Source organism: Electrona antarctica (assembly GCF_951216825.1).
Source record: "Electrona antarctica genome assembly, chromosome: 8".
In the NCBI taxonomy this organism is placed as follows: domain Eukaryota; kingdom Metazoa; phylum Chordata; class Actinopteri; order Myctophiformes; family Myctophidae; genus Electrona; species Electrona antarctica.
Window position 1 is genome coordinate 22,591,835 of NC_136789.1, and position 24,538 is coordinate 22,616,372.

Below are 24,538 nucleotides of genomic sequence, written 5' to 3' on the forward strand. Positions count from 1 at the left end.
TGCAGTGTAGTCTGACTAGCTGTCCCATACTAAAGTAATAGTGGCCTGTGCAGTGTAGTCTGTCCCATACTTAAGTAATAGTGGCCTGCAGTGCAGTGTAGTCTGACTAGCTGTCCCATACTAAAGTAATAGTGGCCTGTGCAGTGTAGTCTGACTAGCTGTCCCATACTAAAGTAATAGTGGCCTGTGCAGTGTAGTCTGTCCCATACTAAAGTAATAGTGGCCTGCAGTGCAGTGTAGTCTGACTAGCTGTCCCATACTAAAGTAATAGTGGCCTGCAGTGCAGTGTAGTCTGACTAGCTGTCCCATACTAAAGTAATAGTGGCCTGTGCAGTGTAGTTTGACTAGCTGTCCCATACTAAAGTAATAGTGGCCTGTGCAGTGTAGTTTGACTAGCTGTCCCATACTAAAGTAATAGTGGCCTGTGCAGTGTAGTTTGACTAGCTGTCCCATACTAAAGTAATAGTGGCCTGTGCAGTGTAGTCTGTCCCATACTAAAGTAATAGTGGCCTGCAGTGCAGTGTAGTCTGACTAGCTGTCCTATACTAAAGTAATAGTGGCCTGCAGTGCAGTGTAGTCTGACTAGCTGTCCCATACTAAAGTAATAGTGGCCTGCAGTGCAGTGTAGTTTGACTAGCTGTTCTATACTAAAGTAATAGTGGCCTGCAGTGCAGTGTAGTTTGACTAGCTGTTCTATACTAAAGTAATAGTGGCCTGCAGTGCAGTGTAGTTTGACTAGCTGTTCTATACTAAAGTAATAGTGGCCTGTGCAGTGTAGTCATACTAAAGTAATAGTGGCCTGCAGTGCAGTGTAGTTTGACTAGCTGTCCCACACTAAAGTAATAGTGGCCTGCAGTGCAGTCTGTCCCATACTAAAGTAATAGTGGCCTGCAGTCCTAGCTGTCCCATACTAAAGTAATAGTGGCCTGCAGTGCAGTGTAGTCTGCAGTCAAATACATTTCCTGCGCACATTGTTTAAGTAGAATGTAATGGATTATCCAAATCAGTGGTTCTTAAAGTGGGGTCTGGGGTCCTTGAGGGGGTTCCAGGGAGTCCCCCCCCAAAAAAAAAACAACAAAAACAAATATGCTAATATAGCATAACAATCTATGTAACCACTTTAACCCTACATCGGCTATAGCCAATCTATGCTTTTTTTGTGACACATTGCCACGGTCTGTCTCTCCACAGACCGTGTCTCCATGTTGGCCACTCCCACACTCCATTCCACCACACTACAGACCTGTACACCTGTATCCAACTGCCTCATCACCCAACAGCCAACAGTTCCCTACACACCTGTGCCAACTTCCCCCATCAAGCCACCACCTACCAAAACTGGACTCATTCTGCCTCATTCCTTGCTAGACTATAACCTATATTTCTTGTGTGTATTTCTGAGCTCCGTGTTTATTTCCTAGGGTTCTTTGACTTTAGTTCATAGTTTGGATCTTGACCTTCTGCCTGTTTTTGGACTTTGTTATTTCTGCTTTGGATGCGTTTGCCTGTTTTGGACTGCTTTCATGGTTTTGACCTCTGCCTGCCTGACTTTGATGTAATCCTTATCCTTTCTTTGGTCGCTATTACTCTGCCTGTGTTGCATGCATTTGGGTTCCACTTTCACACACCGTGACACTGTAGATTAACTAGCTAACATTTTGCAAAATTAAAAAAAAATCTAAGTGAGGGGCGCTCTTATCATAATACATCGTACATCACATTCCATGCTCAGCCAATCAAATAATTTCCGTGGTACACACACAGACAGACACACAAAGCTGGGCATAGGAGGGCCCTCAAAAATAATGTAAGTCTTGCGTGGGGGTCCCTGGCACAAACAAAAATGTACATTTTCATGTGACTATATACAGTATAGTAGACTATTAATTCTACTGTATGACACTTTAAAGTAAATTACGTGACTGGCTGCTTATGCAATCATGGCTGGACGTACTGTATAATGCACCAATTTAATCCTATGACCCACAAAGCTGTTAATACTGACAAAAACACTCCACACTTACAGGACAACACACTAACCCAACTAAATCTATCCATGGTGATAGCCAGTCTCTAGAAGCGTGGATTTGCCATGTTGGCAGCTTACAGCTTAGCTTCTGTTCCGTGCCATGTTCAGTAGATAAGAGTGTCAGGCCATGTAGCATTTGGACTCCTCCTTTGTCCTTTTTCCAGGGCATACTAATCGGACCATAAGGATAACCGCTGTGCCATTTCACATCTACTCCAAGAAAACAACAGGAAGAACCCAAAAGCTAGCAGTCCTTAGAAGCTTTGCTTCTCCTCACACCCAAAGTGGTTTGGACTGATCAAAACAAGGGTTAAAAGCCCCACTGTATTTTTAAACAAATTACATTGTCATTCCTAGTGGGACTAAAAACGGCAGACTACCGTACAGTATGTGATTCTGAGATATCTAGGTTTCATAGGTTCACTCGTTAATGGGCTCAGCGAGTTTCATGGCAATCTAATCATTGGGCTTTGAGATATCGTATGCACAAATGAACATTCTGGTCCAATGGTGGCACTGCAGTTATAGCCATGGACTGCTTGGAGTCACCAAAAGCAGCAGGCTTCATCCTCTGGAAAGCGCCCAAATTCCAATTCAGACTATTATGCCAGACACGCACTCACGCTGAAGAAACCATCTTTTCACATTTTGGACATCATTTTCACATCAACCCTGCCTGTCTCTATCGATGCATGCGATCATATACAGTATTATATGGCAAACTAGAAGCAATCAAGTCAAGTCCTAGACTGGAACTCACCTATGCTTTTTATGGCATAGGCAACTCCCGGCAGGATCCGCCGGGAGAAAAAAGGCACAGCTGCTGGATATGAGACTAATTAATTAGAGCGACAGAGAGAGGAGTGTGTGTGTACGTGTGTGCGTCAATTTAAAAAAGGTGCAGACGATCAGAAATCAGCAGAGAATGAGCGACGTTTGCGCAACTGTATGCCGAATTGAAGTGGACTGTATGCCAAATTGAAGTGGACTGTATGCCAAATTGAAGTGGACTCGGCCCCAGACTTTTTTTTTATCCCTGGAAATAAAAACGTCTGGGTATCCGAGGCTAGTCAAGTCCCATTAATCAAAGTATTCTGATTTTCATATAAAATCAGATTCTGAATCTACTCTTTTGATTGACATTGCTCTTTATCGCTGTGGACAATGCTTTCTGTCCTCCACACAATGTGCATTTTACCTCAATATTTTTAGCATCCTTTATCTGCACATATTCAAAATGTTTGTATTTCCAAGCTGAAAAGCTTCCGCTGTCACCTGCATTTGCCATTGTACAGTGTGTGGTGGTGGGCGTGCTGCCGGTGTTTTGTGTGTGCGCGTTCGGCAAGTATTTGTCTGTGTGTGGTGGTTACCCTAACGCAAGATCCGCCCAACTCTGTCTCTGATTGGCTTACCCTGAAACCAAAAAGAGACACACTGAATGAGTGTAAGGTTTTACTGTCCCCAAATTGAAAATTATTTGCTAAAGACATGAGTTTGGAAACCATGTCTACACTAATAGTTTCTCGTCAAAGATCGGTAAATAAATAGCTTTCCCCGCTATGATTGTCATTCGTCACCACCACCGGATCAAAATAGCTCTAGTTATGAGAAAATGTCATGTGATTTATTTTTAAGTTTTAGCCCACGGTTTTTGTAACCTTTTTTTTTCACCCAGTGTCAATAATTTGTCTACTCTAATGTACACTACACTCCCTCTGCCAACCTGGGGAGAGCAACGGACTGGCCTCATGCTTCCTTCAATGCATGAGGAGTCCAAGCCGCTTCGTTTCCCCAGTTGGACGTAGGATGTGGATGTTGAACACGTTATTCCAACCAGTTCCTTTCCCCTCCATCAGGCCAGGAGGAGGCAGTATAGATAGAGACCAGGACTACTGCATGTTTTTGAGAGTACCTACCCTAGGGGGACACGGGGAGAACATGCAAACAGAAAGGCCCTTTTGAATGTAAATATCCATAGTTCATTTTCTCATCATGGGATAGGGATGACTGTATCACTGACACAAAAAAAATCATGCTCTTCCTGGATTCCATCTTCATTCAAGTAGATGAGGTCAGATAATGACTCCAACAGTGAACATCCTAGTTAATGGGCCATTATCAGCACATATATTCCAATACACTTCCATCAAGCTAAAGCAAGCAGGGAAAAGAGGCCCATTGAAAGGCAAATATATGCCGTTGTAGCAGTGCACAGTTCATTAGCAGAAAGGGAATGATGGGAGTTTTTAATGCAGCTGATAATGGCAGGCAGGCAGCTTTGGTTGCCAGAGCTACTGTCTGTAACAACACAGCATTTAAATCCACCCCCCCCTCCACACCATGCACCCCAGACCGAAGCGTACCATCTTAAACCAGCTTGAGTTAAATGGCGTCGGGCAGGAGAGACATGGGGGGTGTGGGGCATGTCAGGTTAGGAGGCAGAAGTATTGTGAGAGAAAAAGACAGAGATAAAGAGGGAGTGCTGGAGGGACCGGGGGGGGACATGGGGTTTGAAGTATAAAGACGGGATAGAAAAGTAGTACTCAGGGGCATGTGTGTGCTTTTATAAGCAGAGAAGCAAGAAAAGGTACAAATTAGGCCACTATCAATTAAGACTGTGTGAGTCTTGTGCTCAGGGGACTTTGAGCTCTTAAGAGAGGTTGTTGACAATGCGCTGCACAACAATGGCTTAATGTACCATGTCGGGCCGGAGTGCCACTATACAGCTATTTTCCCTCTCTCATCTTTTTCTCCTCTGCCATGCCCTCGTTTCCTTCCTCCCTCCACTCTCCTGCCTACATGCCTGTGCTTCTTATAACTTTTTCAGATTTTCACCAACATGCTATAGCGTTATCTTCTTATACAGTACCTCTCTTATTGTTTCTCCACCAACGTTTGTCTCCTTCTGTTCCCCTGGCCTCACCTCTCATTCACTTGCCCCTGTTTTTCTTCTCTCCGGGGGTGTGAAATAACACATTTCAGGTACTCTTGCTATTGTAATTCAGTAGCTTTTTCATAAACTCCAAAATCAGTCATTCTACTTCGACTTAAGCACATTTTTGGACTGAAGGCAAGAATTACAGAGTATCTTACAATTATGCTGACACCATCAGCAGGATATTCTATTCTTTCATTCATTCCAAAATTCATTATATTTGCTTTGAAACTCTTTCCCCTTGTGAATCTTTCAGAAAGCTTTATAAAGAAAAGAGAGCATCACTGAATTGCAAAGGGATTGCTTGGTTGGATATTGTATTCATCATTGGCATGGTTACATCATCAGGATTATAGGCCTGGGTGATAGAGCGATGTAATCGACCACCAACAATAGTTGGCAAACATTCTGACGTTGATCCCTGACAGTCCTTCACAGGCGATAATCTGCCTAGGGGAAATAATTGATGCTAAGCTAATTCATCACTTCTGCGATGACTGCTATAGTGTGTTGCAAAGACTATTGAAAACAATTATGATCAAAACCTCTTCTGAAGACATAGATTAATTTAAGCCTTGTCGCTTTGTTTTTTGTCAGGCTCCTCCTGTACAGCACTTGAAAAGTGAATCATTTAAAATAAAATCAATCAATCGTGTACAGTGGTTCCCAAAGTGGGGTCCGGGGACTCCCAGGGGTCCTTGGGGTTCCAGGGGGTCCCCATGGCTAAATGATAATTAGGAACCAAATGAACCCTTATGGGTATGTAACTCTGAAAGGTATTTTTTTAGGGATGTCCCTTATCACGTTTTTTTGCTCCCGATCCGATTCCGATCATTTGATTTGAACACATACCGATCTTTCCCTATCCGGTCTTTATATTTTTATATTACAATTATGCCATATGACAATAGCAAATATCCTAATGTATGTCACTCTAGTGTAGTCTGTTGTGTTGCCTTTCAATTATTGAAAGGCAAAATGTGACTATACTTGTATTAGAATGACTGTCATTGTGTTTTTCTTTCTATAAAAGCATGGAATCATTGCAAAATAATGATGCATTGGTTAATTAGAGTGAATACAGTTCTACAGCTTATAGAACTGAGGTCAAGTTAAAACTCTTAGGCCCTCATTTATCAATTGAGTGTAAAATCTGCCCCAAATTCAAGTGTAGGTTTCGTAGTACACCCACGTCGCCACGGCATTTATAAAGTGATCGCAAACAGCTGATCCTTCTTTAATTTTGTTCCGACGTTAATAAATGTGACGGCTGAAATCTATCTGGCACGCCCTATGAAATCAAGCCTCGCCCTCGTTTTTGCGACATGAACAACTGCAATGCGACCTGGAAACCATGGTTACAGGAAAGAAAAAGTTTCGCCTCACCCCCCTCTCTCATACACACACACACAGACGCACGCACGAACACTTGCATGAATTAAATAAAGCTGTAGGCCTACCCTGTCTGTTTCCTTTTCACCTCGCTTGCCTTGCTGTCATGTCCACGCACGCACGCACGCACGCACCTCAAGGCTACATGACACATCGCATCGCCATGAATGGAATACGTTTGTAGGCTAGGCCTATATTAATTTTACCCATTCGTGCGCAGTGCACGGCGAGTGAGTGAGTGAGTGATGCCTGCATGAGATATAGCATGTCGTCAAGGCAGTCATAATCAACGTTTATGGAGTGATTTGATCATTGATGAACGAATCATAAACATATGGATGAAGGCTTGTATGTGTGCTGGTATGTGCTGGCGACGCACGCCACGATCCCATGCTCCCGACTCCCGAAAATGATCTCACTTTTATCTGAATGACTGTCAAAGCACTTATTTAAATGGTGAATGATTGAGCCCCTTACGCCTATAGCCTACAATTGCAAATAGGCAAGCTGTATGCTTGTCATTGTCACTTAGCTAAAGGCGTGCAGTCCATTTATGCCTAAATATTTTTTTTTATAATATCACAGGGATTATATAGGCATCAGATGTCACGGGCATGCGCTCCCAAATCATCAAGTCACAAGTGCACTCGCACAAGGCCAGTAAAGTGCTTTACAAGGCCAGTAAAGTTTGAGTATACTAGTTTGATTAAGCACAAACTAGTACATTGTAAACATGTTATATTGTTTTTAATTGCTTGCACACATGGAAATATCCTACCAATTTCATATTACATGCCTTTACAAAATATATATTTTTTCACATAGTTTTATACATTTTAGGAGTGAAAACATATGTTTAGATGCCTGTGACAGCCTCTCAGCTGGTCAAACAATACTGCTCCGCTGTTCTACGACAGAAAAACAGGTGAGGACAAAGCGTACGACAGCTCCCGACCTAACGTGATTTTTGTCCTGGCTCACGTTCAAGTTCAAGGTTTTGCGGAAATGGTAAATGCCGAAAATTGCGGTAATTTCGGCATGCACCCATATTTTGGCGTACGCAGAGTTGATAAATGAGGGCCTTAAAGAGTATCTCTCATTCAGAGAGTACTACAGACACCTATGCCGCACGCATAGCAGGGGTTGCATTTCCTTTGTTTTCAGCATAGGTGTCATTCACGCCTCTGAGTGTGACTAGTCTTTGTTTGATGATCTCTGACTGATACCAGAAGGGAAACAACTAGCATAAACACAACAGTTTTTACAAAATATCATTGCTTATTGCTTATACATCTTTCGAGATTTATATTAGACAATTAAAAATCCGATCTTTTCTCCCCGATCTTTTGAAAATCATGTCATTGGAGCCGATTTCCAATCACCCGATCTGATCGGGACAACCCTATTTTATTTCCTGATGTGATGTAGTCACCTACTGTATCACAATTGGATTGTTCACAGTGACCATTATGTATGTGACTGTTATCACACTTCTTGCTAGCATTACTGCTAATATTTAAACCCTCTTTCCTTTCCTTTCCTTTCCTTTCCTTTCCTTTCCTTTCCTTTCCTTTCCTTTCCTTTCCTTTCCTTTCCTTTCCTTTCCTTTCCTCTCCTCTCCTCTCCTCTCCTCTCCTCTCCTCTCCTCTCCTCTCCTCTCCTCTCCTCTAGGTTCAAGGTTTCTTTATTTTGTCTCCCGAGGCAGAAATTTGTCTTGGACCTCTCTTCTTCTCTTCTCTTCTCTTCTCTTCTCTTCTCTTCTCTTCTCTTCTCTTCTCTTCTCTTCTCTTCTCTTCTCTTCTCTTCTCTTCTCTTCTCTTCTCTTCTCTTCTCTTCTCTTCTCTTCTCTTCTCTTCTCTTCTCTTCTCTTCCTCCTTCTCCTTCTCCTTCTCCTTCTCTTCTCTTCTCTCAATCCTCTCAACCTCTTCTGCCATGTACACACATCAACCAGAGCATTAATGAGACATAGCCTACTCAGCTGCTGGCTTTCTGGATTCCATATGACTTCTTGTCATTTCAGCAGTAAACCATTAAAACACAGAAGCCATTTATCATCTCACAGCCAGAGCTCTATGAAGCATGACGATAAAGTTCATGTTGGTTCACGATGGTTTTTCATTAGTTCGTGGCCGCACACCATTAACACAGCCACTCTTAAAGGGTCCAGTGCTCTAACAAGTTGACCCCACGTTCCCGCACGACACCAGCCAGTCCACGGAATGTGTACTTTAATATTTGATCCCCAACATGGTGTGAAATGAAAACAGCAGGAGGGTGAGGTAATGAGTTGACACAGATGTGCGGTCCACATGGGGGCCTCAACTTCGGCAAATGATGATTGGGAGCTATCTTCTGAAGGAGTGTGGGCGCTTGCCGCTGCACTGGCAGCCCTCCATGCACTGATGTGAGGCTAGACTCTACAAAGGCAGCAGAGTGACCCTGCTGTCTCCTATTTGTTGAAAGTTCTAGAGGAAAAATTGGAATCGGGGTACGGAAAAGGACAGATATGGACACTTATGTCTCTTTCTGTCCGTCTCCTTCTTCTCCTTCTCTTCTCTTTCCCGTTCTCTCTTGTTTCCGCTGCTCTCCTTCACCCTCTTTTTCTGTTTCTCAGTGTTCTCTGTGTGCCTATATTCTTTTCCATCTCTTTCTCTATCTCCTCTACTGCCGTTTCGTCCCCCCCCCCCTCTCTCTCAGTCTCTCAGTCTCTAACTTCCCTCAATCGCGTTCTGTCTCTCTCCCTCTCCCACTCCCGGCCTCATCTCCTCTCTCACTCTCTCTTGGCACCCGAGGCTAGAGCTTGGTGTCAAGTGTAGCGTGGTGTAATGTGAGCAAGCGGAACCTGCAAGTGTTCGGAGGCAGGCCAAGTAAACATCCTCTCCCCTCCCCCCACCTCCCTTGCCCTGGTATGACCAATTCCAGAAAGGCACATGTATTCCCAATTAATTCACTGCAGTGGAGGACGAATAGAGATGAAGGAAGTATAAGAAAGAAGTTATAAACCACTATGTGGCTGTGACACTCCTGTACTTCTTTGTTCTGCTGGGATGTCACATTGTGTGGACTGTGCCATTCATTCAATCCAAAGGGCCTCTGCCCTCCAACAAAATAATCACTGAGCAATAAACTGTTTTATGTCAAAAAAAAACTTTAGCCCCTACTTTTCAGGAAATGGAAAAACATTTCTTTGATCGAATGTTATTATTCTCTGTGACATGCTCATGTTAATGTATATTTAAAAACTACACAGACTTAACCATTTTCAACCATATCATTGTGAGCTTGCAGATCTGCTAATTTTTACAACTTCTGCACAAGACAGTTATAAGTAAAAAAGAAAGTAAACAAAATATGGAGATAGAAGGTTTCTGCCCAAGAGCGACAAAATGGAGGAGAGCTTTGTCTGATGCGCGCCTCGCTACAGTATGCACTGCATGGGGTCAAAGCTGTGGGTGGAGAGTCAGTAAATCCACATTTATTTTTTCTACACTTGGAGAGAAAATAAATAAATTAATATACCTTTAGCTGTGAAATCTTGGCATTTAAACTCAAGAGCTTTTAACATCTTGGCGCTGACCTCTATAGGCCAGATCAGAATGAATACGCATACGGGTGGGTGGTAGCATATTTCCGGGTGGATATATCATAATGTATAATATAATGTGCAATAGCTTGTTCTAGTTTGTCAACCTGTGGATAACGTATAGAACAAAATGATATATTTTAATATGCAATATCATACGTGTTCTGTTCTTCCAAAAAATATGAGGTTTGGTGGATAATGCGACGCTGCCGGCGTTATCCACCCACTTGAAGTATTTTCTTGCTGTTGCTGTGGTGACGCCATGATTTGTTGTCTACTATATCAGGAGGAAAATGTGATATTTTTTAAAAATACAAGAATAGTAGACAGCATAGTAATTGCTCACCCCTACTGAGACCCTGCAAAAGCTCTTTCTGTGAACATTTTAATAAACAACAAAATATTCTATCGATTCTATTCGATAGAAAGCACTTTGTCATTATTCAGTAAATTCCCACTTTACTTGCAGCCTTTATCAAAAACAGAATATTACAGCTAAAATTATCTTTAACAGCCAGTTGTTCGGCCATAGAAGTCGTCTTTTGGCAGTTTAAGAACAAGAAGAAGAAATTCTTCAAACAATTCCTCCCAGCAAGTCCGGCATTCGCTCTGTGTTTGCTTCTGTTTATAGACGTTGTTGCTCATACACTTTGAGACAAACCTGTTCATAATTGGTGCAGTAAGCCAGTGGTTCTCAAACATTTTTTCATGTCAAGGACCCCCAAATTAAAGTGTATTTATTTTGGCCACAGATCCCCGTCTGAAATGATGTGCCTGGGACCACCATGCAAGATTTGGGTTTCTTAAAATGTTCCAAAAATAAGTTTAAAAAAACTGTAGATCTACCTTTTTGAAGATTACTATTTGAAAATAGTCATAGGGTAAAAGTGGTTACGCTGATTTTGATGCTATATTAATTAACACATTTCTGGGGACCACCTGGAATCCCCCCAAGGACCCATGGGGGTCCCAGAAACCCACATTATGAACCCCTGCAGTAAGCAACAGTGGTAACTCTGCCAGCTCTCAGTGATTCAAAACACAGCTTTGTCATTGCTTCTCCATTTGGATGCTCCGATAACTCATCTCTCCCAGTGTCTCTCGACCAACCAGGGGAGCTCCCTGAACTTGAACTATGTGAGGGATCATGCCTGAAAATCCTGCATGTGGGATTGTGGTTGTTTTCAGCCCTCAGCTATATCTATAAGAAATACAAGGGGTTGGGCCATGCATCCATCAAGCCCAACCCAGTAGTCACTTTGAGTGGCACCACACAAAGCCATGGGTGAACATGTACTCTATGTCAGACATTAGTATTACTAACCCTACCCCAAACCCCAAACCCCAAACCTCGCCCTAAATGCAAGCACGACGCAACGCATGTCGGACCAAAGCAAACTTTACTTTATCCACCAAAAAAAAAAGTTGTTTGCGGTGGACACAAAAATGATGACGTGAGCAGGATTCAAACTCAGGAGGTATGGATTGAAAGACTATTGCCTAACAAGCCATATGCTACAAGCTGGCTGCTGGAATGCTTTTCCAGAGCCTACTAGATTATAACACGCCCAACTCGTGTAAAAGAAAAGAAAAACCCCACCCAGTAGGGGAGAGGTAAGAAAAGCCCTGCCTTTCTTACAGGAATAGCTGAGAGCTGATTTCACCCAACACCGAAAATCCTACACACCGGCATCATTGCTAGGCCATAGTGGATCAGGCAATGCAGGCAATGCTCACATTGCTAGTATGCATCCAGCTTGCTCTATTTATTCTGGAAAGGTAACAAGCTGTGTTCTTTTTTGAGTGGTGTAAACCACTCCTACAACTGGCTTTGTTAGTCTGTGCAGAAAAAATGAGCATGGTTGCTATGTTCACCCTGTTCACCCGGGTGTGATTTCATTACGTCAGACATGATTTCATTACGTCAGACAGGCTATATAAGACCTTACACCACTCAGTTCACACGGGTGTGATTTTTTATTTTTTTATATCTAGCTATATTATCTTGTAACATTACTCAATGTAAGTGGCCCTTAAAGGAGCATTCAGTGATTTGGGTGATTTGGAAAAACCCCCGGTCTGCCCCGGTAACAACATGTGCACATGCACACACTACAGTGGGGGGTAAATTACTGAACTTGAAGGTGTTAACCACTTAATGATGGAGTGCCGTGATTTTTCCCCCTAAAACATGACCATCCTACTATGATTATATTAGGAGAAAGATTTTATTTTTTAAGTGTATACAGAAAGTGTTAAAATTATGTTCTTTTGTGGCCACACGCACCAGTTCCATTAAGTATGCTTGTTTTGCCTGATGGGTGGTGATGGGTGGTGATCCACCTGAACTGAAGCCACACCCATAGCTGTTGTTGTATGATAAAGGGGGAGGGGTTAGGGGAGGGGATGATATTGTGATGTCACCATCACTGTCATTTCGATTGGGCCTTTTGACCTGGGTCTCGATTGGGCCTTTTGAGAATCCAAAAGACACATTTCAATATTCTAACTACACCTGGGGGGTCTATAGAGTAATGTTAACTCCATAGACACATACAAAAAATCACAGCACTCCATCTTTAAACCCCAGCATCCATATTGTGTGGAAAATGTCAACAAGCTCACAATGTGTCACGTTTGCAACACATTGTGGGATATTTAATATAGACAAACTGAAATGGAGCCCAGAGGGACTCCGGTCAACCAAATATAGGGTTAAAGTGAGGCCTACCGAACACGGTGCGTGCCGGGACAGATTCCTTATTAATCCAGAAGGAGACTTGTGCCAGGATGACGGTCATGATGCAGGGTATGTAGGTCTGAATGAGGAAGAAGCCCATCTTCCTTTGCAGGTGGAAGTGTACGGTCATGATGACATATTCACCTGGCACAGAGGGTAAAACAAACAGCATTTAATCTCACATACAGACAGTACTGGCTCAGTTACATCATAATGAAGTGTGTGTGTGTGTGTGTGTGTGTGTGTGTGTGTGTGTGTGTGTGTGTGTGTGTGTGTGTGTGTGTGTGTGTGTGTGTGTGTGTGTGTGTGTGTGTGTGTGTGTGACTGTGTGTGTGTGTGTGTGTGTGTGTGTGTGTGTGTGTGTGTGTGTGTGTGTGTGTGTGTGTGTGTGTGTGTGGACATTTGCTTCACATCCAAACTCATGAAATATCAGCCCTTGGTAGAGTGTATCAAGTCACTTGGCTATAACTGCCAATTCATTGTGCTCGTGTTTGGAAGTCTGGGGCATGTCCACAGACTTGTGCTCCGTGGATTGCAACTTGGAGGACTGCAGAAGATCGCTGCACAAAGACTGGCCAAATATTGCTCAGTCTCTGCAGTGATCGGCAGCCTCTCTATTTGGAAGAGGCGATGCTTTGTCTATCCTTGAGTGGACTATTACATTTTCATATACTGTTAACTGGTGCTAGACTATAATCATTGCATTTCATATTACTGTGAGTTAATCATACTGCATATGGTGTCTGGTTATGCCTTCATTTGAAACCCTCCTCAAAAATGTTTGGATCTGTTATGCTACTGTTTGTTGTAGATCCAAATAAAAGTATTCAAATGTGTGTGTGTGTGTGTGTGTGTGTGTGTGTGTGTGTGTGTGTGTGTGTGTGTGTGTGTGTGTGTGTGTGTGTGTGTGTGTGTGTGTGTGTGTGTGTGTGTGTGTGTGTGTGTGTGTGTGTGTGTGTGTGTGTGTGTGTGTGTGTGTGTGTGTGTGCACGTGTGTGCGTGCATGCGAACATGGTTAACCATGTATGCCAGTATGCTGAAGATCTATCTATGTAGATTACATATTACAGAATGCTGTCATCATAACGGCAGGTGAATGATGCACACTGGTTTTCTGCCGTGACTGGAGGCATGTGACACACATCGTCCCATCAAACAATGTGAATGTGAGGCTTATCAGAACAACCATTGATCACACAGAAAAATTCAGCTTGAGCCAAAGATTATTCTGAGTGATATATTGTTCTAAGAAATACAAAATATAACGTAATGTAACGAGTTATAGCCTATACTGCCGGAACATAAATCTATGTATGCACAATCAGTTGTATCCTTTTGTCTTCTTCATTCAATGTTGATGAAGATGTGAACAGTACAGCATATTGTGTACAGTGTGCAAAGCTGTGGCCTTTATAATATATGCATACGCGGAATGCTGGCATCAAGTGCCGACAATGCTTAGTATAGGATTAAAAGGCATTGGGAAAATGAGAAGCAATGCCATGTATTATATTCATGCATGCACGGTTTACCTTATACATAAATCCAATTGTACACATCAAACGTGTTGAGAAATTGAAAGAATCGGGCTACCCCATGCCTTCTGCGTATGCGTAAAGCCTATAATACATTACATAAGTACATGGCTGTGGTTAAAGCCTAAGAACTGTGAAAGACCGGCTGCCATACTTTGTTCACCGATTCCTGATCAGAAGCATACAGCTGGAGTGTGTTTAGACTCTAGAGTGTTTTTTATTTATTTTTCTTAATTTTTATCCCACGATTTTGTAACCCGTTTTTTCACCCAGTCAATTATCTAATGTAATCCTGGGCGCTACACTTCCTCTGCCAACCTGGGGGGGGCAGCGGACTGACCTCATGCTGAGGAGTCCATGCTGCTTCTTTTCACCTGACAGGGGAGAGTTTCCCCGGCCGGACCAAGGACTATTAAAAGGGGACAGGATGCGAAGACCGTAGGGTGGACTCCATGTTGCTCCCTGGAAGGAAAGAAACATGCGCAATTGAGACCAAGGAAGCTGAACGCGGAAGTATTGGCTGCATATAGCCTATTGCCATGTTTCTTTCCTTCCAGGGAGCAACATGGAGTCCACCGTACGGTCTTCGCTTCCTGTCCTCTTTTAATACGTAGCACGTGGTAGGAACACGTTATTCCAACCAGTTCCTTTCCTCTCCATCAGGCGCCCCGGCTGGCCAGGGGGACGTAGTTTAGAGACCAAGATTACTGCATGTTTTTGTGAGGGTACCTACCCTAGGGGACACGGGGAGAACATGCAAACTCCACACAGAAAGGCCCTTCGCCAACCCCGCCTCGGGTATGGGCACTGATGTTGCGGAGGAGGGAACACGCCCCCAGCACCCACAGACTGTTTAACAGTGGTCCTCAAACATCTTCATTGCAAGGACCCCCAAATTGGTATTTATGTAATTGGCAATGGACAGCCAACCGAAAAGATGTGCCAGAGAACATTTTCACAATAATTCTCAAACCTTTGACAATGTTTCAAGGCATTGTTTTAGGGCACCGGTGAACCCCACTTTGAGAACGTCTGGTATAGGAAGGTCCACACTCACCCGTGTTGGATTTCAACCTCTCACTTGACACCGTCTGTCCGATGAGGTCGTACTGCAGCAGGCTGGAGGATTCCTGCGGCACCTCCACTGAAGACAGGGGGCCTTTCTTCCATGTGTACACGATCTCACTCATGGGATAAGCATCTGGCGAAGAGCCAGACGCCACGAGATGAGCACAACACAGAGAGAGAGCAGAGAGATTTGTTCCATATTATAAAAAAGGGACATGTGCTCCTGTGAAATGATGGATTGCCCACATTTACCGAAGATCAAATTGGGCTAGTTTTTTATAGGATATAGGCCACAGGAACGCTGAAATGCACAAGATGATTGCATGAAGTTCCATTATGTTATTTGTAGTGGTGTGTGTGTGTGTGTGTGTTGTGTGTGTGTGTGTGTGTGTGTGTGTGTGTGTGTGTGTGTGTGTGTGTGTGTGTGTGTGTGTGTGTGTGTGTGTGGCATAGTACATCATCCCAACTTATTATCAGACACCAATAGTGACAGCATATCTGGGCTCGATAAAGAATATAAATATATAAATGATATGAAAGATAATTGAAAACCTACAGCTCCCGAACTTCAGCGGGCAGGCATGGCCATCCATCGGAAAGTTCATCAGTCGCATAGGACACTCTGCATTTATAGTTAGTCTGCAGGAGAGGAAAAAAGGACCAGAACTTAAAACACTTTTTGATGTATACTTTCATTCATCACCAATGTTTATGTTTAGACTTTTTATTTTCTCGACTCCCATGTGTGTGTGCTATCCATATTTGGAAGCTTCCACCACCATCAAATGAATAATGTTTGTTTAAGGATCTTTAGAAGTAGAAGTGTAGCATTACCAAACAAGAAGCATTCTTATTAATGATTCCACCATAAAATAAAGAGCACTATGAACTGCACTCAAGTGAGCTGTGGTATGTGAATCCACGTCTAGCCAGCCACACAGGATTGCATGCTTTTCAGGATAAATGGTAAATGGTGCATTTATATAGCACCTTTATCCAAGGCGCTTTACATAGATAGGGGTTCAGTGTCTTGCTCAAGGACACTTCGTCACTGACTCTGGGGTGAGCCCGGGTTTAAACTGGCAACCTTGCGATTATCATCTACCCCTGAGCCACCACCGCCCCATACCCAGTTGTTCTCACATAACATCAAGGGGTTGTGGTCCATAGTTAATGGACCACAATGGAAACAAGTCTTTGGTTTTGTTTGTGATTGTTTTCCTTTTTTTCTTCTTTTTTTTTTTTTGTAAAAATATAAAATATAGCTGCAACCAGAAAAGTGGATCGAGCAAATCATAACATTTGTCAAAAAGCTATAGAAAAGTGTGGGCCAGCTGCTGAATAAGGAACCAAACAAAAAGATGGCCTGAAAATAGCCTGAAACAATATGCTTTTATTACAGGGAAGACAGAAACCTACCGAATTATGGGACTCTGATAAGACAAGATATAATATGGAATGATACTTCATCTAACAACAGGTCAAGAGTTCCGAGAATTCATGATGGTGTTTGAGAATGCTCATCTGAACTACAGTTGCCAAGGACAACAGAACTATAGCTACCTACGGTAGACAATAACGCTTCTGGGAAATGCACCTCAAGCCTATAGTACCCAACCCAGACATGCTTATATCTGCACAGGACTCCATTCAAACGAGAGACCTTTAATCAACTCTGGCTGATATTCAGGTCAGCCCTAATATAATGTCTACAGTGTGGCAGTGAGCTTTGGGCGATTTTAACTTGCAATAATAATTATTAATAATAAGCATCCCAATTTTAACATTATTTTGGGAATGTCATTATATACCGTAGTCACACAATTTCATACATTTTCAATGTATTTCTAAAAAATTTCAGAAAAAAAGAAAAGAAAATCTATAAGCAGATCTACAAGCATCACAACATTGTAGCGGGATGTGTTGTAAGCTTGTAGATTGGCTATTTTAGCTAGCCTATTTGTAAGGAAGTATATCAATAGGACTTACTGTGCTTTTTAACATGCTTTAGAAAAGCTCATAAAAAGGAAACTTTAGCGAAATCATGCACCTGTTCTCATCATTTTCTTTAAAAAGCCTGCCATTTTTTGGCTTTCAAACGGAGGCCGTCTTGCTGTTTTGGCACAAAGATCTCCCATGGCATTTCAAAACCTGCCGTGTATTTGCAGACGCTCGTCGGGTTTGATTTGTTTCCCGGGTCTGTGTTCTATTCTGGTCCTGGCTGGGGGAGGGTCCAGTATTACCAGTATGTACCTCATGGTGTAGAGGATAGTTCCGTTCTGCATGATGCGGAACAGCTTGTTCGGGGTGGTCATGTTGTGCGAGATGGACCTCTTGCCATTTCGGAAAAAGGTGTCCGGTGTCCAGATCTTGCTGACCATCAGGTTGTTGAGCCGCAGGATCTCAATGGGACCCTCGAATTTCAGCCGCTCGTCAATCCACGTTTGACGGAAGAACACGTCCATGGTGTACTCCTGGAGAGAGATGACACACACACACACACACACACACACACACACACACACACACACACACACACACACACACACACACACACACACACACACACACACACACACACACACACACACACACACACACACGAGTCTGCCGGTTCAGTGCAACCACCCACACAATCCTGAGGGTTCAACTATGTGTAAAAAAAAATCACACTTGTGTGAAGTGAGGGGTGATCTTATCATACATTTTTTACACTGGTCCTGTCGGGGTCCGGTTAGTTAAATTGACATTCAGGATTGTATGTACCTACCTACTGTATATCAGATGGAGTGCATGAGTCTGTGGATTAATTTCAACTATACGCAGGCCAGTATATACTAGCCTGGGTGAGCTGTTAGTTTGTGTTGATATCTGATTCAGTACCACTAACTACTACTACTACTACTACTACTACTACTACTACTACTAGGCCTACTAAAGTACACAGCCACCATTACTATACTACTACTGCCTGCTGCTGCTACAACACATTTAAATAGTATAGCATTAACAGTATCAGTGCAACATCTCACCCTCAGATTTTCACTGGTCTTCTCAACTTTATGTTCAAGAATTGAAGTCACGGAATTCATTGTTAATCAGATTCACTTGCAATGCACCGCATTGATTGCCATCTACTACTAGCTCCTTCATTCTAACAATATTCATGCATGATGTCATCTTCTCAGAGTCACCCGAGGGTGATGTTTGTATATCACATCACATGTATTGGATTTGACAGTGCAGTGTATTCACACCAATCCCACACCCAATGTTCTGATTATTATCTCAATCAGAGGGGAACAAAGCAAAAGAAAAGAAAGGTTACACCCAGTAATCAAGCAATACATGCAGTTCAAAACTAAAACCCTCTGTTCATGTATCCATGTGTCACTCTCTGAGTCTAGAAAATGTGACCAAATGGACCCACCAATAAGGCCCATTTGACACTGTGTAGTGTGTACATAACTAGTATATACCTACAGCATGAGGAGGAAGTATGCGGTGTGGCTCAATCACTGATGCTTTTAGATCAAATGGAAGGCTTTAGTGCCTCAGAGAGCCGGACGCACGCTTGCCTATAGGGTTGCCCACCAGTATATCACATGGTGAGGCAAGTAGGCTTTAGGTGCCATGAGGGAGGGAAAAAAATATCATTATAGTGTGTTAGGGAAATAAAGCGCTCAGCCTATCCCGGGACAGAGAGAGAAAAGCCCATGCCTGTATCAGCCATCTCTCTCTCTCTCTCTCTCTCTCTCTGGGATGGGGGAGATTGTCAACCAGATTAAAATTCTAAGCTGCACTAATGACATCGTGCTCAAATGCTGTAATAATGAAGAGCTGGTCATGTGAAGGGCGGTCTGCAACTTGAAGGTAAAGTGTACACTATGGAGAGCTGCGTGTCCAGCTGCACACAGACCTGGCCCTAGAGAGACTGACAGCGGGTGCAATGACACCTCTCTTCAGATAATGAAGTGGGGGAATTATTATACAGCATGTGCATAATTATATTACGCCAGCGCTATATGCAAAGTTAAACTGTCGCTTGTACATACCATCTCAACATCTGAAACCGGTCCAAAGCTGGTGACAAAGATGTCAGTTTTGACCTCTGTAACTGGACCTATACAAGCGATAGGGTTGATACAGATAAACAAATATTACAAGTAAAACAATGATAAGGACAAAGTTATATGAAAATCTAATTGAACAAAAAGTATTTTTTTTCAGCAAATAAGCATGAGATCCATTCTGAAGAGACCAAACCATCACTCCATGGGCTGTTATAAAGTAAAAGACATGTGTGGTCTTAAATGTAGGCTACCTAAATTTCTTAGACAAAGGCGAGTAGCCTATGAGCTATAAAGTAACCGGTTTCACCAAAAGCACTCAACGAAGATGGGACACTACTTGCGAGACAAAGAGTCACACAGATCCATGCGGAGTGAAAACTTGTGCGCACTTAGGAAAGGGACATCATTGCATAATTATTAATACAAGTTAATCACGCATTTTAAGTTATATCAACTTGTTGAAACATAAAACTGATATTTATTTTGCCATACCTCCAAATCCAGGTCGTAGCCTGTTGTCATAGCCGTCCAATAATCTATCCAATATACGCGTTATGTTTTCCAAATAGATAATGGTCTGATCAGTCGACTGCTTCCCCCAAACGGTGCTCATACTGTAATCAAAGTACATATTCACATCATTAATGCTCATTAAACTGTTAAAACGAGTCATTGCGATGATTCTTAATTTTGCGTCCATCAACAACTAGTCTATAGTTACCGTGCGTAAAAGTCGGATAAACACACACACACACACAAAATAAATAGTTTGGCTACTCACCAGGACAGGAATAAGCAGGTGAAAACGAAAGCCATGCCTCGCAAGCACCCCACAACTAAAAAGCCCTGGTCAACTTTTAAAATCAGCATAGTCCATCATGTGAATGAATGCAAGGTGTTTTTTTTAACGTAGTTATTATTGCGCCAGTCCAGTACGGCTTGACTTCCCCTCTAGTGCGGTTGCGCCCGACTCTGCCTGAATCGCTTCAGTAAAGGAAAAAAAGAAAAAGAGAGAGAGAGAGGGAGAGGGAGAGAGAGATCGAGCGACAAAACTAAAACGAAAGTGTTTTAAGAGAGTGAAAGTGAAGAGCGGCAGCGAAGAGATGAACAATGGATGTATTATATAGGATACGAGTTACTGCTGGATTCCTCTTGTCTGTCAAATAAGAGACCTTTTGAATATTTGGAACAGGTTACTGCTGTATCAAAAATAGATACCATTCACTAGAGATGGATTCTATTTCTATTTGGCTAACGGGCGAGCAGAGAAGAGAAAGAGACATGGCTATAGAGAGAGCGAGGGGGAGAGAGAAGCTTAAGTGGGCTTAGAGGCGACATTGACTATATAGGCTATACCTGCAGTGCTATGGTTTATAACCCCGTGACCTTTAGACCACTTGTGACAGTCTGTCACTCACAGATCATATTCAATCAAATGTGCGACGACGCGTGTTTAGCTTAAATCAGTTGTTTCATGGGCACCGCAGTACTAAGAATTTAAATTAAGCTAAAGCACCGCAAGGAGTGCCATTCAGTAAATGGCTGAAGGAATAGAGTGGGAGGCAGACAGATGCTAACCCACGGGCCATACTGTAGCGTACAACAAGTGATAGAGCACTCAGTGGCACCAAAGGAAGGAATTCAATCATTTTCACATTTCTCTTCAGTCAGCTCAGCAGCCATCGACCCTGATTGTTGACTGAGGAAAGTTACGATGAACCTGACACAACAATGCATTTAGAGTTTTGTCAACAGACGTGACATTTAAGTTTTTGGCTGTGTCAAATGGAAATGTCACTGAGTGATGAAGTTACACCATTGGTCAGCCGTTTGGCCTCTAACAGACTATTATTATATATATTATTATTATTATTATTATATTTCTCCTCATTGATTAATTCTTGAGGGGTTGGGGCATGTTTTGGGGTTGTCTCACCAAAAGCTCTGGGGTGAGCTCCATCTTGCGCCACCCTTATCCCTTATCCCTAAACGTATTTGCCATTTTAAAATAGTTCAACTAGCCGATCTACATCGAGAGTGACACTGTGAGCTTGTATAGATCGGCTATTTGAACTATTTTAAAAGGTTTTTTAAAATAGTAAAAAATGGCGAATAAGTTTAGGGATAAGGGTTAAGGGGTGGCGCAAGATATAGCCTTTGTCTTTTTTCCTATTATGCTCCTAAAGTTTCTTCAGGTGGTGTGAGAGGTCTAATGCTACATAGGTCAGAAGAGTTCATTTCTGCGCTTTTTTTCCCTTCCTTCTTTTATTTTCATCACAAGGAGTACAATTGCCACATTATCTATAATTCATGTAAGGAAATAGAAATATAGGGTATTCTTCTGGCAGCATTACAATCTGTGGATTATGCAACGTAGGCTAATCCTTCATCTCTTATTGCTCAACGCAAATGTAAGTTATATAATGATCTGGGAATATGATCTAAATCATGTGCAAACCTGCAGCCACAAATAACCTAATATATGAATAACTATAGCATACACATTGTATGATGACAGGATTATTAGAGAGTGGCTATTGTAATGTATCTGACTCTTTTGCTTTCAACATAGTTTGGATGTGTATCTTGCTGAGTCATTGCTGAGTCATATACACATATATACACATGTAATTTCCAAAACAACAAATACTCGCTGTAGAAATGGAGTGCAGGAAGATCGGCCTCAAGCTCAATGCCAAGAAAACGAAGGTACTGACAGTCAATCTGGTGGTGCAAAACCACAACCAAAATAGTATGAAGAGACAAGGAGGCCCTCCACAGAGTGGTCAAGGCTGCAGGGAGGATCATTGGGACCAGAGACCAGAGACCAGAGATCTCCACAGTCTTCACCTCCCGCTGTCTATGCCATATAAATAACATCCTACAGGACCAGTTCCACCCAGCACACCACCTTTTCCAACGTCTGCCATCTGGTAGAAGATATCGATCCATCCGGTCCAGAACCAACAGACTGACCAACAGCCTTTACCCACAGGCTGTCAGGCTGCTGAATGAACAAACTGCCCCCGCCCCCCCATCCCCTAGCCTCCTCTATAGTATTAAAAGGGTACTGAAAATGGTCTTGATCTTGGCATTGAACTTTGGACACAGTATGGTTATGTATTTGTATGCCAGTGGTGAAGCTCTAAACTGAATTTCATTGTTTCGTGCAAGCAATGACAATAAATATCTATCTATCTATCTATCTATCTATCTATCTATCTATCTATCTATCTATCTATCTATCTATCTATCTATCTATCTATCTATCTAACTGTTCTACATTCCGGAAGGAGCGAGGTGAATTTACAAAACCATTGCAGTGCAGAAACACTGCAGGTTCGAGCCAGTCAAGGACTTCAAATACCTTGGGGCCTGGACTAGCTCAACAGAACAGGACCTAAAGGTCTGGGGAGCACTTGTCTGGAATGCCTTGCATGGGTTGAGGAGAGTGTGGAAATCAGACATGGGAGAAGATCTTAAGAGGCGGCTGTTCATAGCTACTGTGGAGTCAGTACTGCTGTATGGGGCTGAGACATGGACCATCACAGCACAACAGGAAAGAGCCCTGGATGGAGTCTATACACAAGAATGCTACGAATGGCACTAGGTGTCACATGTACGGACCACATAAAAAATGTGGACCTCTATGGGGACCTACAACGGGTCACTGCGTCAGGCACCCAGAACTAGAGGCAAGTAAATGGACTCTATGGGAGACAACCCAGGGCCGAGCCAGGAGGGGCAAGAAGCACACCAGTACGTAGACACACTGTGGCGCGACAACTTGGCTAACAACCCTGTAGAGCACAAGAACCTGATGATAGGAGAGTGAGGAGGGCAGCGATCCAGGAGTCCCGTGTTGGTGTTGGCTAGACCACACTCTTGCATCAATTGATATACCCATCTGCATTTTCAAATGGACAAGGGAACGGTAGTCAGTGCAGTGAATTTACACGCATAACTGGATTTGTCTTTCAATGCATAACTGCACTATACGTTTTGGGCCTTTCTCAAGTGCACTTCCACAGTGAGGGTATATGCATTGCATGTGTGCTATACCAGCCTTTACAAGAGAGAACTGACAACCTTTCCTGTTTATTGGAAATACTATAGTAGTATAAGTAGTATATGAGTAGTAGTAGTAGTATAGCAAAAGAAATGACAGCCTAATTTAAAAAATGTAAATTTACATAATTGTGATCTGCAATTTCTGTGTCAATTAGCATGTGGAATCAGCCGAGTATTATGTCCATTGTGCCCCGTCCGCTGTGATGAGCTGGTGTTTTGATCTCAATGGCAGTGACCTATCTGACCATTCACATGGCACTGGCCTTTGGCGGGTGTCTGACCTGATTCATTTAACTGCCGGGGCTCAGGATGAGCTCGGAAAGGGACTGAGGAAACAGACATGTCATTGTTCCAGTAGTGGGTAATGCCTGCCAAACAACAAGCGTTTTTCATTCGTTTTGATGAGGCATATCGTCCATTATGAATGGCTGTTCCTGCATGCATCCATTCACACAGTATACAATATAATGTAGAAAGTGGTCTTAACCCATTTTGGGCGGGAACCCCTTTTGGTGTTAGCATTATGTTATGCTTTAGCTATTGAAAAATAGCAGATGTACAAGCTCATAGCGCGCCACCGAGTGGCGCGCTACGAGCTTGTAGGTCTGCTATTTTTGAAAAATCGAAGAACGACTGACATAGAAACATAGCTTTTTCAGAAAACTGTCAGGATTTAGAAGACATTTTTAGAATCTGATCTCAGGTCAAAATGGGTTAAACTAGACATCATTATGGTCAGTCTGGTTGGCCAACTGAAAGCAGGGTTTCTGCGTGCCTGCCTTCCTTCCACGTACACGCAGGCCTGTCTGTCTGCATTCCCATCTCAGGTCTCCAGTCTGTATGTGTTCTATCTGAAAGATATGCAGGGTGGCAGAATGGCCATTTGGATGACAAAACAAACTGAACAGTTGGGTGCATCCTGGCAGGACGAATAGTTGCATAATGAATGGCTAATTTACAGAAAGTTTACTTACTAGTTCTGGCATACTGGAACTGCTAAATGCCTAAATTGTAATAAAAATGGTCATATTACACACACAAAATTGAATGAAAAATATTTTACGTATCTACAGTTGGGTGCCACCGATATTGTCCCTTATCATTTGACCCAT

At 42.7% G+C, this 24,538-nt stretch overlaps 1 protein-coding gene across 1 annotated transcript in view; it reads right to left on the minus strand.

Annotated features, from left to right (window-relative positions):
- gabra6b (gamma-aminobutyric acid type A receptor subunit alpha6b) overlaps positions 1–20,225 on the minus strand; it is a gene marked incomplete at both ends in the record, with an annotated part of 34,136 nt that extends 13,911 nt beyond the window's left edge. Inside the window, 7 exons of the mRNA XM_079508470.1 lie at positions 12,671–12,823; positions 15,272–15,415; positions 15,839–15,921; positions 17,536–17,756; positions 19,338–19,405; positions 19,848–19,969; positions 20,137–20,225. Coding sequence (XP_079364596.1) covers positions 12,671–12,823; positions 15,272–15,415; positions 15,839–15,921; positions 17,536–17,756; positions 19,338–19,405; positions 19,848–19,969; positions 20,137–20,225 — 880 coding nt within the window. The remainder of the gene's footprint in view (positions 1–12,670; positions 12,824–15,271; positions 15,416–15,838; positions 15,922–17,535; positions 17,757–19,337; positions 19,406–19,847; positions 19,970–20,136) is intronic.
- Between the last annotated feature and the right edge of the window lie 4,313 nt (positions 20,226–24,538).